Source organism: Ascidiella aspersa, chromosome 1, assembly GCF_963924565.1.
Source record: "Ascidiella aspersa chromosome 1, kaAscAspe10.2, whole genome shotgun sequence".
In the NCBI taxonomy this organism is placed as follows: Eukaryota; Metazoa; Chordata; class Ascidiacea; order Phlebobranchia; family Ascidiidae; genus Ascidiella; species Ascidiella aspersa.
The window spans coordinates 4337653-4354295 of record NC_139447.1 but is presented as its reverse complement, the minus strand read 5'-3'; the positions used below and the strand labels follow the sequence as shown (position 1 = coordinate 4354295).

General features: G+C 37.0%; 1 protein-coding gene across 1 annotated transcript in view; it reads right to left on the bottom strand.

Moving 5' to 3' along the window:
* Positions 1-16643, bottom strand: part of LOC146166642 (uncharacterized) — a 108580-nt gene that overhangs the window by 28981 nt on the left and 62956 nt on the right. The window contains 31 exon segments of the mRNA XM_083394728.1: positions 42-170; positions 683-811; positions 1304-1426; positions 2019-2141; positions 2467-2592; positions 3049-3087; positions 3175-3300; positions 3854-3973; positions 4341-4463; positions 5203-5328; positions 5610-5735; positions 6068-6193; positions 6418-6537; positions 6882-7007; positions 7400-7516; positions 7969-8091; positions 8392-8517; positions 8923-9045; positions 9718-9843; positions 10281-10403; positions 10902-11024; positions 11652-11774; positions 12219-12338; positions 12828-12953; positions 13341-13463; positions 13864-13989; positions 14337-14462; positions 14953-15078; positions 15459-15584; positions 15953-16075; positions 16443-16568. Of these exon segments, the coding sequence (XP_083250854.1) occupies positions 42-170; positions 683-811; positions 1304-1426; positions 2019-2141; positions 2467-2592; positions 3049-3087; positions 3175-3300; positions 3854-3973; positions 4341-4463; positions 5203-5328; positions 5610-5735; positions 6068-6193; positions 6418-6537; positions 6882-7007; positions 7400-7516; positions 7969-8091; positions 8392-8517; positions 8923-9045; positions 9718-9843; positions 10281-10403; positions 10902-11024; positions 11652-11774; positions 12219-12338; positions 12828-12953; positions 13341-13463; positions 13864-13989; positions 14337-14462; positions 14953-15078; positions 15459-15584; positions 15953-16075; positions 16443-16568 (3768 nt within the window).

Sequence of the window (16643 nt, the reverse complement as noted above, 5' to 3'; positions counted from 1 at the left end):
ATTTTCGGCGGGCGTCTCCGGTAGGCCAATTAAGTTCCTACCTGTGCAGTTGGTTTTGGCAGTGCCGGTATAGCCGGTCTTGCATTGGCACGAATAGCCTCCCGCGGTGTTAACGCAGTCAGCGTTGAAAGCACAAGTAAAGGTCTTCCAACTTGTGCATTCATCGACGTCTGCAGATAAAGAGAAATATAAAAAAGTTTAAAAAGAGTTCCAACTTTGTTCAAAAAACCTTTTTTTCACGAACCGATAAAACTTTACTGTTGTAAGCACATGCTCATAACCAAAAGTATGTTTTTAGGATTTCGGGTTCGGTTATATAGTTTGTCAACATAATTAAAAAAATAATTTTATTTTGACAAAGTATAATTTTCAATTTCAGAAACACACGTTGTCGCTCGATTTCGTTAGTGAACAGTTATAGAAATTAATAATAATATAAAGCCCATACAGAAGTAGGTATCATTTTGAACGTTTCGAATAATAACTTATAAAGAAGATTTATTCGAAACGTTCAAAATGCTACCTACTTCTGTATGGGCTTTGATATTATTGTTACGTCTCACTTCAACCTCCAACTATTATGCTCCAAAGTTAGAAATTACTTTTGAATGTGTAAACATTTTTAAGGAACCTGGAAAGATACGACTTTGCTAAAAAACGTCCGTAAACCACGTTTCCTTACCGGTACAGGTTGTTTCACCGTCTTTCTTCGCGTAGCCTGGCGCACAGGAGCACTTAAAGGACCCAGGAGTATTTTCACACACCGTGTGGTAGGTACAGGCCGTACTGGAGCGTTCACACTCATTTACGTCTGGAAGAAAAACGAATTTTTTTGTCTGTTTTAACTGATGAAACACACAAAGAAACGTAGATGTACCGAAATAATATAAGCTCACCTAAAATTATCTTGGACTAAGTATAAGAGCCCAAATGATACAGGGATTTAAAAAAAAGAGAAAGGTAATAATATTATATGGTGTTATCTTGTCACTTAGTATAAAAATCGCAGTATTGTTGAAACTGAATTGTGGTTACAAAGGTTTCCATACTCAAACAGATGAAAGTTACAACATATTTTAAATGTACGGGGAATGAAAAACAACTACAGAATTATTTTTAATTCCAGCCCGTTACCCGGTTTTAAAACGTAATACGAATAACAAAACCCACACAGATGTAGGAGGCTTTAAAATTCGTATTACGTCTTACTACAACCTGCAACCATTATGCTCCAAGGCTTTAAAACACTCGGCAACAAATCACCACTTTTGGATTCGGTAAATTCTTAAAAAAATTATTTCACCTGTACAGTTAATTCCGTCGCCGAAATATCCTTGTTTGCACGAGCACAAATACGACCCGGGAGTATTCGTGCAATCAGCTTCTGACGAGCAATTGTCAGACCCGATGCTACACTCGTCCACGTCTAAAACAAACGAGAATGTTTATAGGAGGCAACAATCGCTAATCCAGTTAAAACCTTCATTTACAGTGAAATTAACAAAAGACAGCCAAATTAAAAAGTTCACATATTTTTATAAAATTTGATTATTTATCCTAATTTTTGCTTATAAAACAATTTACTAGCCATATGATGCGTTGATGTTGTTTTTACTTGACATATTAATGCTCATAATCGGACGAGTTTACAATACAATAGTTTGACGTTTATTTCTTTGACACGGATTTGACTTAAGTTGGCTTGGTCTAATTTTGACTTGACTGCGACTTGACTTAAGTTGGCTTGGTCTAATTTTGACTTGACTGCGACTTGACTTAAGTTGGCTTGGTCTAATTATGACTTGACTGCGACTTGACTTAAGTTGGCTTGGTCTAATTTTGACTTGACTGCGACTTGACTTAAGTTGGCTTGGTCTAATTATGACTTGAATGCGACTTGACTTGTTATTTATTCAAAAAGACTTGGACCTAAGTTATTTTACGAATAACTTGACTGGGACCCAAGTCATTTCAAATGACTTGTTTACAACACTGGATGTTTTAACGAAAGCGCTTACCCTGACAGACTTGATCAAGTTGAACAAAGCCATTCAGGCAAGTACAAACAAAGCTTCCTTCAGTGTTATTGCATTCGGCGTTGCTCTGACAGGCGCCCCGGATTGTCGCACACTCATCAATGTCTGAAACAACAAAAACGTGCGTCTAAAAAAAATCCTACAAATAAATTATACCTGCAAAGCGGAAAAATAGTAAACGCAGTACATAGTTTTTTTTTTGATTTATGCTAAAAAACAACCAAATATATATATCAATAAATTAAAGCAAATCGAGTGCGATTTCGTCGAACGCTAGATATGTATGGCTTTATAATAATATATTTAATATTGTTCTTTTTGTAGATACATCTACGTTATAATTGTTTTTTTTTAACACATGACTCATGAAAAAAACTTCAATAAGTTGAAAAACACCAGGTATAAATAATGCATGCAGCAATCTGCCTACCGTTGCAGGATATTTTGCCATCTCCAGTGTAGCCGGTCACGCAATTGCACTCGTAACCACCGACCAGATTAACGCACAGAGAGTTGGGCTCGCATTTGGCAATTCCGAGACTGCATTCGTCGATATCTGCGCAAACATAAGTTGTAACCAAAAAGGTTCATTTCCCAACCCATGGGCCGCGACCCAAATTGGGTGCCGTTTGATTTGGTTGGGTCGCCGACTGCAGTAGTTCACATGGTTATTGAGATTAGATTTCGATAAAACTAAAGAAGAAATAGGAAGACAGTTGTAAATCAATGCAAAACTCGACATGCTGGATTATAGTGTTATAATTGCAATTTAAATTAAACATTCGAATCAAGAATCCTTTTTTTTGCATTTTATAGACAGCTTGTGATTTATTACGTACTAAAACTTGATTTTTATCAGTCATAACATTGGAGCTTTAGGCCTTCGCGTTCTTTTCTCTTCAAACGAAGGTTGCTGTAGTTGAACAGACAACAACCTTACTTTGATTGAAAGAAACGACAAAAGGAATAAAACTACCAACTTCACAAATTAAATAAAACTACAACGACATACCTGCTGTTGTTGTGATCGGGGCTGGTGTGGTCGTTATTTCTGAAACGAAAACATTATTTCAATAAACAAAACATAACTTATTGATCTTCATGCGAAAGTTCGTTACAGCGGAACTTTGGAACTTACCGAAGCAGAAGCTGTTGGGGTCCCCGGTGAAACCGTTCTTGCATCTGCACGAGAAACTTCCCACAGTGTTCAGACACTCTGTGTTATCGCCACATCCATTCGTCCCATCCGCACACTCGTTTATATCTATAAGGCGACATATAAAGTGCATGGGGTTAGTTGACGAATTACGAACAAGTGAGCACGTGCCAATATGATTCACTCAATTAAGCAACCATGCTCATTTCTTTGCACATTCCAACAGCTGTATGCTCTCTGTTAGTGGAGGTTATTGACTGTGCTGTCTTTGTCATTCCTACGCTATTGCATGAGATCAGTGGCCGGCAAACTATTTTTGTCGCGGCCCAAAATACCCTTTCAAGAGCTATTGGAGACCCACTTCAAAAACAGGTGATGAACCAGGCCAAGTAAATTTATAATGACGTAACTAAGTTACGTCACTATGCAATTAATCTTAAAAAACATCTGTTGTGCTCGAGCGAACTCGCGCCATATCAGGACAGTCTGGAGGCCCTGTGATGCAACAATAAGCCAGATAAAACTCTTAGCCACACCAAATTTTAAAAAGAGTACAATGAATGTGGGGCTATCCTGCGGCCCACTACTACATAATTAAACTAAATTTTTAAAACTAGCTCGATAATAGACATCTACTTGGATATTATTGTATGTGGTTAACCTGTACAGGTGACTCCGTCGCCTGTGAATCCTTCTACACAGTAACACTCGTAGCTTCCTGCAGTGTCAGTGCACTCGGCGTCCTGGTCGCAAGGCTGGTAGATGGAGCACTCGTTCACGTCTGGAAAAACACAACAAAATGTCGCTATGCTGTTACTCGCGTATGGAAAAACTGTGAGAAGGTGCGACAAAAATCGTCAACCTCGGTATAAGGTGATTATTAGTCGTTCATTGATTGTAGGGCTTAATAAGAGTGCTGACTAATCGAATTCTAAAAGTATATACCATTGGTAGGATAAAGGAACGCAATTTAGCTAAACACAAACATGAAGTAACGCCCTGAGATGAGTTTGCGCTTGCTTAGGCCTAATTTCCTAAGTAAAAACTAAAAATCGAAAAGCTCAAGTAAAATGTACGATTAGACGTGTGCTTATGCAATTATTCCGCCAAGGTACACATTTTTCTATTATTTAAAAAATATTTCTTACTTTCGCAGAGGATTCCCACTTGCTGATATCCCTTGACACAATTGCACAAGAAGCTACCCGCCGTGTTCTCGCAAGTCGAATTGTCAGGGCAGAGAGGAGGCGAGATCGAACACTCATCAATGTCTGGAATATGATAAAAAAAACCTTTTGATTTAGTATAGAATAGATTTTCTACTATTAGGCTATATGCCAAAATTTAGTCGATCCCATTACATACTTATAGTTAAACCGTGCTTCCAACTTTAGACATATATTGATAAAAAGCTATCCAATGATTGAATACAATTTTCACAAAATGAATGCACCTCAGAGTTCACTCGCCTGGAATTTGAAATTCAAGCATTCACAGCCACACCAGTTACTATTAACTAGTTCTTTGTATAATTAGGTAAAAAAGCCAGTGTTGTAAACAAATTATTTTAAAATGACTTAATTCCCAGGCAAGTCTTTTTGAGGGCAAGTCAATTTCAAGTCATGTTATTGACATAAATGAAACTGTTAAACTATTAAAATTGGTAAACTATCCCGATTATGAGCAACAACTCAACTAAAAAATAACGCAAGAGCAATAAAAGTGTTTAATGTGCAAAACTTTAGATAAATTTATGAAAAACATTTAATTTAAATCGTAGTTATTTGACAAAATGACTTAAGCCCAAGTCAAATCATTTATCCAAAAGACTTAAGTCAAGTTAAGTAATTTTAGTCAAAAAACTCAAGTCATCTGAAAACGGTGACTTAAGTGCACTCAAGTCAAGTCAATGATTAAAGTCATTACAACCCTGGAAAAAAGCTTACCATATAATAAAGCTTAAAGAACTCTTTTCGGCAAACGGAAAAGCTTGAATCTTCCGCGGCTTACCTTTGCAATCGACGCCGTCGCCAGTAAGGCCAGGGTTGCAGGCGCAAGTGAAACTTCCAACAGTGTTCGTGCAACTTGCGTCGGGATTGCAGTTGTTCAGGTCCGACGATGAGCACTCGTCCACATCTGCGCGCAAAAATATTAAATAGAGTGTTGAAACGAAACTTGCAGGTTTAACACTATTTATATAGAGAGATACACTGCATTGGCGAGAGACGCCGACACATATTTAAAAAGGATAGTAACAACTTTTTAAAAGTGTATATTTGTTGAGAATCCTGGTTAAAAAGCAGTTTTCCGCGATTGCCTTCAAAACCTATGATAATTAGCATATTTTAAACCAAACTATTGTATTTGAAAATATTTTTATCTTAATAAACTATTTTATCTGGGTGGTTCCAGCTCACCTGTGCACTTTTCCCTTGCGTTTCCGTCAAATCCGGCCTTGCATTTGCACAAGTAAGCTCCCACAGTGTTGACGCAAGTCGCGTTGTCCACACACTCGGTCACACCTTTTTCGCACTCGTTCACATCTGAAAAAATGAAAGCTTGTCAGGTGATGCTGGAAGTTATAGATGCCAGAGCACCGTAAACGTCAAGAGGCGTTGAATATAGTCTGGAATACTTGTCGTTGGTCATTTTTGTCATTTAAATATATTACTTATGCTTAACCAAAGGTAACATTTAACTTTCTGATTGCAACTGAATTTTTTTTCCAGAATAGAACTTCGGAACTTTTGCTGAAGCGTGGTAACTTTAACAATTAAAAAAAAATACCGAAAATACCACAAGAAATCGATTGCTATCTGATTATCCCGATTGCCGGTTTTGGACAACTTTTATTTACAGTGTGAATAAGGCGTACCTGTGCAAGAGCCCTTGTCGTTTTTCTTGTAGCCGCTGTTGCAGACGCACTCGTAGCTGCCGTTCTTGTTCAAGCAAGTGGAGAGGGGGCTACAGTTGGCCAGACCATCCGCACATTCGTCCACGTCTAAAATACAATTCAGGTGTTACAATTGTAAAATAAACGTAAATTTATTTTAGATACGAGTTCGATATATCTCGGTCAGATCGTTGTTTCGTTAAAACAAAAACGATTGGATGATAAAAGGACATTCCTCAAAATCTGAAATACATTTTTTTCGCATTTCTTAAATAAGTCATGACAATACTCAATTGACATTAGTGAAAAAAAATGCAAAGCTGACAACTTACCGTCACACACGACTCCATCCCCTCTGTATCCCTTGGCACATTTGCACGCATAAGTTCCAGGGAAATTATCGCAGGTCGCGTTGTCCGAGCAGTTGTTGGGGAGCAGACATTCGTCCACGTCTGAAGGTAAAAAAGCAAACTTAGCATTTTGTTCATCACGAACAAAGTTAGACTCTTGCGTAAAGTAAACTACGTTGGCAAGTTTATGATACCGTATTAATAAAAAACGACAAGCATAATAAATCGCACAGAAGTAAACTAAATATTAAAAAATATACCGGAGGAGTTTATATACAAATTTGTAAAAATCAAACAACAGCAAATAAATTGAAATAAATTCAGGACTGTAAATCACACTCACAGGCCAATAAATGAAAAGTCAAATTTCTTTAAAAGGACAAAATCTTTCTATTCAGCACAATTTCGCCTTTTAATAGATCACAGTCCCATTTTATTATTCAAACCTTCACAGAGATCGTAGGAGTTTCGCTGAAATCCCGCCCTACACTCGCAACTCCAAGCCGGATCAGTGTTGACGCAAACCTCACTGTCCAAGCAATCATCAATCGCCAAAGCACACTCGTCGGTATCTGTTAAGAAGAGCTTTGTGAATGGACGTATTTGTCTAATTTTAAATAAAGGAATCAAGTGGCTGCTGATGAAGCACGGTTGTGCGAAAGCTTGTCAAGAATCCAATACAATGAGAAATAGAATTAGAATGAGAAATAGAATTAGAGCATTTCAGTTTTTTCCAAATCAGATTAGAATTGGAATTAGAGCATTTTAGTTTTCTCAAACTATAATATACATAGCGAAAATGAAAAATAAACTTGATTTGAACTTATAAAAGAGTAAATATAATCTGCCGAATCCAAAAAAACTCGAAAATGCTTAAATCGAAAGAGTTTCTCACTTATTATCGACGCCTTCACGTTTGCTAATTTACAAGCCTAAATAGTTTTACATTATTGTGTCACTTTACCTGCGCACTCGTAGCCGTTGAACTGATAGCCGCTGTCGCAAGCACATTCGAACGAACCGTCGCTGTTCTGGCATTGAGAGTTGGCAGTGCATTTCACGGTTTCACATTCGTTGATATCTAAAAAAGTAGAAAGAGTTACAAGTTAATGCACGTATGCAAAATTATTGGGTATTGCACTTATTCAAACGATCTTTTACAGCGTTGGCTTATTTCTTTGTTAAACACGTCAAAATTCCAGGTGTTAATAATTTGTACACAAAATTTCAACTTAAACATAAAGGTGTTAAAATGAGGTGTTTAGGTGTTAAACGTGACCGTTTTGGTGTACAAATTTAAACACCATTCTGACACTGTGTTTTAAACGATCTTTCACAGCTTTGGGTTATTTCTTTGTTAAACACGTCAAGATTTCAGGTGCTTAGCATAAAATCGTTTAGGTGTTTATCATTTAAACACAAAATTTCAAATTAAACCCAAAGGTTTTTAAGTAGATTTTAAACTGGCTTTCACATCTTATTTTAACTTTGTCGTTTTAAAAAGCGTTTGCTCGTTTCGAGATTTATCCGTACCTCGACAGTTTATTCCGTCGCCTACGTAGCCACTCTTGCACGAACACCCGAAACTTCCTTCGTTGTTGTCACATTGCGCCCACTTGTGGCAAGTAGCAGCTCCGGTCGAGCACTCGTTGATGTCTGTGAAAAATAATCGGTGAAAAAAAATCAAGTGTCAAAGCATAACCTATGCATAATAATAAAAATAATTATCTAAGTTTTACCCTTTCTTACAAGAACTTTGATTTACAGTGCTTACTCTATTAGAGAGCAAATAATTGAACAAGTTTTGTTTAGGACATGTGTCTTCAACTAACGTACTACGAAAGGCTTGCTGCCTTTTTGACCAAAAATACATTGCTATAGAGCTAACCATGGTTTAAAAGTTAAGCGCTAATACACACAAACTTTGGACGATTGCACACTTTTAATAGATTGTACCTTGGCATCCGCCGGTTGGTGCTGGTTGAAAGCCAGTTTTGCACGAACATACAAAGCCTCCCGCTGTGTTGGAGCAAGTCTCGTTGGAAGTGCAGTTGTTTGTGTTATGAGCACATTCGTCCACGTCTACAAAAATCGAAATGTTAGGCTTTAATCTGTGATAAACCATTATTATCGGGTAGAAGTTTAAAAACGGTTGACTATGAGTAGAAAGAGCTTCAGAAGACCATATCATTTGGAATTTAAGCATATGTGGTTTTATGAACAAACCTACATCCGATGCAGAATCTAATCCTACACGACGTAATTTAAACTTTAACTAATAAAAAAATACGACAAAAAGTCGTCACGAGAATGATTACATGCCGCCCTTGTGAATACTTTACTAAAAAAAAAAAAAAAAAAAAAAACTAATAAAAAAAAAGCCAACAATAAGCCTTCACGAGCATGGTTACATGCTTCCAAAGTTGATTTCGGTCGTAAACAAATTGCCCCCACTTCTCCATACTGCCTAATTCTCGGTTGACTTACCAGCGCAGAGAGATCCATAGAGCGAGTAGCCTTCCTTGCACGTGCAATCGAAACTACCCTCGTTGTTTTTGCAGACGGCCTTATCCTGGCAAACGCTTGGTACATCTGTACACTCGTCAACATCTGGTAAAAAAATTTAAATATAAGGCGTGCGAAGTTCATTGGACAGGGGTTGACCAAAAATTGGGCGACATTATAAATTTAAGATTAATTTTCTGTACATGTCTTGTATTAGGTGAGTGGGTAAGTAAATCATTTATCAAAGTTTTAATGAATTCCAAACCAAACCCATAACTTAATCTCTCGCTTATGCTTCCAATAGCATCCCATAATTAGTGGCCGCCAAAGATTGCAAAAAAAAATTAGCCGAAATTCTACATAAAATTTTACATTTATCAGCTAAGAAAGGCCCATTACTGATTGTAAATTAACTAGGCCGGCGATGTTTCACGCCATATGACGTCACTTGTAAACGTGTGGACTAACATTGCACGCCAAATATCTTTGGCGGGAAGGTACTGGAACGCAATCGGGCAATAGCACTGCGACAAATCAACCCTTAACATTTTAACTGTGTAGTAAAAATACTGATATATAACAAGCCTAAATACCAGTATAAAAGGGCGTATCTTTATAAAAACCAAAACCATTTTCAGCAGGTTTCTGCTTGTCGATCACTGTTCCGCTGATGGTTATGAATCCTGATTTTACGTTTTTTTCAAAATTTGAGTTTTATTGTTTAAATAAAATACTAGTACAATAACAGGGTTGCTTATTGTTTAGGATCTTCTATACCTGAGCATTGCTTGACTCCATCTCCCGTGTAACCAGGATGACACTGGCACTTGAATGAGCCAGGCGTGTTGATGCATTCGGCATTGGCGTGGCAATTGTTTGAGCCCTTCAGGCAGTTATCAACATCTGTAAGCAAAAGTAGAACTTTTAATGGTCTATTGCAGGTGTAGCCAACTAATGTTTTAATGCGATCGATTGAAATATTTTTTAAAGACTCTCGATCGACTAGGTTAAAAAAACAACACTTATTGAACATTTTGAGCGTTAATTGCATTTCAAGCCAGCGATGGGGGTTAATTTGTTACGTCAAAGAACGCTTTATTATGAGGCTTGTCCAGACAACAATTGGTCATTTGAATGTTTCGCTTGTGTGCGACAGCTACTGTAATAAGGTAACACACATTCGACCCGATCGACCAGGTGAAATGTGGCGATCGACGTGTTGGCCACCCATGATCTATTGCAACATTAAGGAGGCGAACAGCAAAATCGTTTAAAATATGCTTCAGAATACTATAACACAAAGCTTGTGACGTTTAAAAATTTACTTATGATTGACAAACCTGAACAGTAGGCCTTGCCATCGCCTGTGTAGCCCTGTTTGCATAAACAGGTGAAGCTGCCAACGTCGTCCAAACAATCAGCGTTGACCGCACAGATGGTTTTGTTTTCGCATTCGTTCACATCTGAAGCAATATTGGAGAACACTTACAATAAATTGTTAAGATTAACAGTGAGTTTGCTAAGGCGTATTTTGATGTAAGTGCTTTATGACCTATTTAATTGTGTAAGCATTCTATAACTTGTAATCAAATGGTCAAAGGTCATGGTGCCTTGACAATTGACGCTGCAATTATCTTTACAGCAGTTGGTGTTGTTACCTTGTCGTGGTAGGAGTTCATATTGTGCGTTACTTGTAAGTGTTTGGCGATGAAGTTTAACTTATGCTGATTCTGTTTCAATAACATTGTTTTGTATTCCATCGAATTAAGATATAAATTCACTAGTCTAAGCCTTTGTGTTAATAATAAATTCCTGTACACTGAAAACGACTGCAGTATTGCATACATTAGCTTTTAGAATATCCACAAAAACGTTGATCATTTGACCATTTGAATATTGTTGTCAATCAATTGATGAAATTGCTGGTGCGTTGCAGCGATCTGCAAGTTGGCTAAACTTACTTGTGCATTTGACATTGCCGGATCCAGTAAAACCTGCTTTGCACTCGCACACGTAACTGCCTTCTGTGTTTGTGCATTGCGCGTTGATATCGCAAGGAAGGTCCAAGCTGCATTCGTCGAAATCTGTTTAAAAACGTTACAAACGTCAAGGAAGGCGATACAGAAAATGGAATAAGGGCATGTTGCTTGATTGTGTTAATTTCCATTCAACACACTTACGTTGGAAAGTTAGGTGCTGTCTTAGGATTCCTATAATATTTCCCTTTTATCTTGTGTTGTAATGACTTAAGTAGGTCAATAAGTCAATGACTTGATTTAATTGCACTCAAGACACTGTTCTTAAACAAATTGACTAGACTACAGTCATTTGGGTAAAATGACTTGACTTGACTTAAGGTATTTAGAAAAAATGACTTGAGATATGTTAAGGTGTTTTAATTAAACATTTTTTAGTAAAATTGGGCTTTTTCAGCCAATTACTATTAAATCTAATAAATGTTAACTTGTAATTTGTTTCATATTCTGTGTTTGATTTGCAAAATATTGGTCAATGAAAGGTGTTCACCACGTTTAAAAGTTTAATATTAATTTTTAATGCCAATGCCCCGACTTTAATTGCGTCACTAATGGCTTGGAATGGGACTTGTTATTTGTTGGAAAACCCTTGACTTCACAATTAAGGTATTTTGCAAATAACTTGACTTGGACTTAAGTCATTTTGAAATGACTTGTTAACAACACCGGTATTACCTGTGCACTTTCCATTCAACATCTGGAACCCGGCATTACATTTGCATTCGAAAGTTCCCGGGAGGTTTGAGCAAACCGAATTCTGATCGCAGTCGTCAATCTGGAGCTGGCACTCGTCTACGTCTGTGGTAAACCATAATTACATTGCAGCAAAACTCTACCTTACGTCAGTTAATTTGTCGACTCCTAATCTTATAACATGGGTATTTTGTCATTTGCAATTTTAGAAGAATAGAAATGCAACGATTTTCAAGAGGTTACGTTAACTGGCGAGAATATCGCCGCAAACTAATGTTAAAAATGTTAAATTGCCGCTTAAAATAGTTATGAATGATAAATTGGCCTCGTTGTTTACATACTTAAAAAAATTAGTGACTAATATTTTTTTTAGAACACTCGGCACTCGACGCCCAATTAAAGCAATAACAAGGAACATTTTTTCGTTTTTCTTAAATGTTTTTTGTACGTTTTTACCTAACAAATATAGCTTGGATAGTTATTTCTCAAAAGACTTGACTGGGACAGTTTTACCAAAATACTGGTGCCAATTAAATTTTGCCGACAAACCTTGACAATTAGTTCCGTCTCCTCTGTAGCCTTCCCTACATGTGCAGATGTAACTGCCGTCTGTGTCATTGCAAGTCGCCTGTTGGTGACACGGGTCGGTCGTCTCACACTCGTTCAAGTCTTCATGTAAAACAAAAACAGAAACCGGTTTTAATAGAATCAGGTTTACACACTTGTCAAAAATTTAGGAAACATGATATTAAAAAGGTTATCAAAGAAGAGAGTTATTATGAAGACAAATTTAGTACTTTTTTATATAATGAAAGAAAATCATGGATGTCGGTTACTCCATATCCGTTGATGCTTCTAAATATCTTGAAAATGAATGTCAAGACCAAATGGTGAGTTGACATTAACTTGTGGTGATACGAGTGCGTATTGAAACTTCTTTTATAAGATGATGCCAATTTAATCAACCTATTTGGCTTTGGAATTCATTTTCAAACTACATAACAGGTCCGCGCACACTGCATACTGCATAGTGTAAGCGTTTAACAATGTTTTTCACATTGTACAATTTAAGTAGGAATCATTCAGGAGGAAAAATACAGTATATTAGGCTTTCGGCTAGCTGTTGAAATATTGAGGTTTGTTTGGGAAAATACGCACTTGTGCAGTTTACCACTCCATCGCCCTGGTAACCTGCTGAGCATGCGCACTGGAAACTTCCAAGTGTGTTGGAACAATCGGCGTTGTCAAGGCAATTGTGACGTTCGATCGAACACTCGTCAATATCTGCAGTGATAGGATTTTGAAAACTCAATAAACGTTGTTCTTACCAAAAAAATGTTTCAAAAAACAACTGGTACAAACCAGAGTTGAATCAATTACTGTTCAATTCAGTTCAATTACAATTACAATTACTCCTTAAATATTTTAATTGCATTACAATTACATTAAGAACTATAAATTAATTTCATCAATTACGTTTACAAATACATTTAAAAAATACTACGATTTAGCCTATTTTGCAATTAATTAAGTTTTCTATTGCTGCTGAAATATGGAAAACACTTTATTTCTCAGTGCTTCAAAAAAAAAAAAATTAAAAAAAAAAAAAAATTGATCCAACTCTGGTATAAACTATGGACCATGCTAAACAACTTTTGTGCCTTTTGTTACCTGTACACTCCACCGTTGGGTCTCCTTCGTAGCCTGTCTTGCATTCGCACTTGAAACTACCGACTGTGTTCGAGCATTCGGCTTGGATGCCGCATTTATTGCCGGCAGCACATTCGTCAACATCTGTAACCGAACCTTGCTGTTAGCAACTAATAAACTTTAAAACTTACTTGAAAGTGGAGTATTTTTCTATTTAGGTTAACGGTCGATTGGGGCAACGTACACAAACTGGTTTATAAATTGATAATATTCAAATAAAAGTATTTTTATATAATCGGACAAATTTGCTGTTTTTAATTCAACTTTAGTTTGTAAAACTAAATGGCCCCAATTTAAATGCCCATCTAATATGTAGTAAGTAAAGAAGTTATTTTTAATCAAGTTTGCCTAGTTGAGATTTGAACCCACAATCGTCGGGAAACGTGACCGCTCATCGTCCAACTGAGTTATCAAGTGTACCTAAGATCTCGATGCGTGTTCCATTACTGTAATGTTTACGTCTGTGTACTAATCCAAACCTTACCTTGGCAAGAGCCTATGCCGACGCCGAGTCCCATATAACCCTCTTTACATTGGCACGTGAAACTTCCGGCCACGTTTTTACAGATTGCGTTTTCGTCGCAAGGCTGGGTCGAACACTCGTCAACATCTTGTGAGAATAAAAAGTTAATAATATGGTTATAAAGTTGAACACACCAATAGAAAAACTTATATCATGAATATTATTAAAGGATATTTTTTTAATATATTTTAATGGGTTGGTTAAAATATTATTAATTTATTACAAACATGAACATTTGAACAATGTTACTCACTTTCGCATTGGCTTAGATATTTATTCAGTGCCTATATTCGTATCACATTGATCTAATGAGCCTTGACAGTTTTCCTGTTGTTTTTTTTAATTTTTTTTTCTCAAAATGTTAAGTTTTACTGAACAATTTCTAGCTGCAATCTGCAGCTGATTTGCAATGAAGTAAAACGTCAGTTTCTCACCTTTGCACCCGACCTTTCCATCTCCTACGTAACCGGCCTCGCATCTGCAATCGAACGAGCCGATTGTGTTCTCACAAACGCCGTTTGTGACGCACGGCGAATCGAGAACAGCGCATTCGTCCAGATCTGCGAGTCATTTAAACATAAACAATCACCAGAACAACGAAACGCTTAGCACTTAAATACACAAATAGTTTTTGATTAGTTTCTCGTTAATTACTTTGAAACTGCAAATCCTGTTTAATGAGTTTTTGCATCATAATTAGGATACAGTAGCCAACGGTACAATATCGTGTCGGTATGGTTGTTTTACTCTCTCGACAAACCCTGAACAGCTTAGCTTTTTCACTAACTAACAGAAAGTAAAGAAAGTAATGTAAAGCTGGTTGTGAATGTGTCTTTGTCTTCCCTTTGGCCTAAAGCAGGCCGGGAATGCCTGAAATGTCAGTAATTGTTCAGATCCAGTCCCCAGGACAACTATTCTCCCATAAGGAGACGGTGCCGCCATTTGAGGTAGGGCCAGAGCTCAACTGTGCGTCGCCAGAAGGTTAACGTTTACCCTTTTTGGTTACGCATTATCGTCGACTATTTTTAGGGTTCTGTTTTTTCAACTAACCAATGCAAGTGTTAGACCCGGTGTCAGTGTATCCAGCCTGACAGACGCACTGGTAACTTCCCTTCGAGTTGACACAATCAGAGTTGTCCTGGCACTTGGTGGCGACATCAAGGCACTCGTCGACATCTGAACGAAAAGTAAATGGTTTTTTAAAGTTCAGTATCCCTTGTGCTGTTCATTACAAAAAGTTAATTAATTAAAGGCAAACTGAATGTGTAAAATATGACGATATCTACCTAGTTTTTTTCCAAGAGACTGATGATGCCTAATTTTGTGGCGAAATATATTTCTATTTTAAATGACTAGAACTTATAATGACTGACTTCGACTAAGACAGGAAAGTCGAAAGAATATTTACATAGATAATAATTAAGGGCCATCTAATTAAAATACTATAAAAAATAAAGATTTTAGGTTTGATTGTGTTAGAAAAAATTAAAAAGCGTTATGTTCTGCACAACACGCCGTGTTTCATAAATAATGTGGACAAGTTTAGTTATTGTTACCTGTGCATCCTTCAGTTCCTACACCTTCGAAGCCAGTATCGCACTGACAGCTAAAAGTCCCAGGCTCGTTAAGGCATTTTGCGTTTGGAGCGCACGGCTTCGTTTCCATCAAGCATTCGTTGATATCTGCGTAAAGAGAACAAAGTAAATAGATGGACGGGAAATACCGGCATATACTGTAGTTAGATCACACAGCTTACATCAGGGGTTCTTAAACTTTTGTTAACGCAGACCCTCGGGTGGACCAGAGTAGGCAAAAAAGTTTCAAAAATTACGTCATAAATTTGCTGATTTCGTTTTTTTTGATTAAACTCTTTTCTTTAATAAATTGATTACTTCTTAAATAAACACTAATATTTCAATTAGGCTTTAACGGATCCCCTAAAACTAGTTCACGGCCGCCAAGGGGTACATGGACCCCAGTTTAAGAAACCTTGGTTTACATTGTCATGTCGTTACCAAAACTCAAAAACACGTCTAAGTTCGAGACTTACCTTCGCAGATGTAGTGAACGTCCTGGAAGCCCTTGTTACATTTGCACAGGTAACTTCCGTCGGTGTTAACGCACTGGGCGCTAGGCTGGCAAGTCGTTGAAGGGTCGTCGCACTCGTTTATGTCTAAACAAGCAACGTTGCACGTAATCATAAAATAATTGATTTTAATTTATTAAGCTAACAGCAGATAGGTCTAAAAACGCTAGCAATTCAGGTCAGACACTTTTCAATGTTAAAATTTGAGACTGTTCTACTGTTACTGATCAGGAATTGAGGTCAACTTTTATCTTTCAGGGGTCAAGCTTATTTCCAATATTAACACATTCAGTGCAACATTTATTAAACTAATTACAAAATATATAGCAACCGAAATACGTGTAAACTTCCTTATATTACCTTAAGCCATACATTTAAATAATATATATATAAACTAAACGGCATAATAAACTAAACACATAGTATAATAGTAAAATTTGAGTAGAGATCTTACCAACACATCCTCCAACAGATGCCTCTTCGAAACCCGGCTTACAATTGCATTCGAAACTGCCAGGAGTGTTGGAGCATAACGAGCCAGCTGTGCAGTCATGCGTGCCCAAGCGACATTCATCCTCGTCTTAATAAAAAAAAAGTTTTTTTACTTTTTTAATAAAAATGTTGTATGCCAGAGGACCCTTTATCGGAACACTTT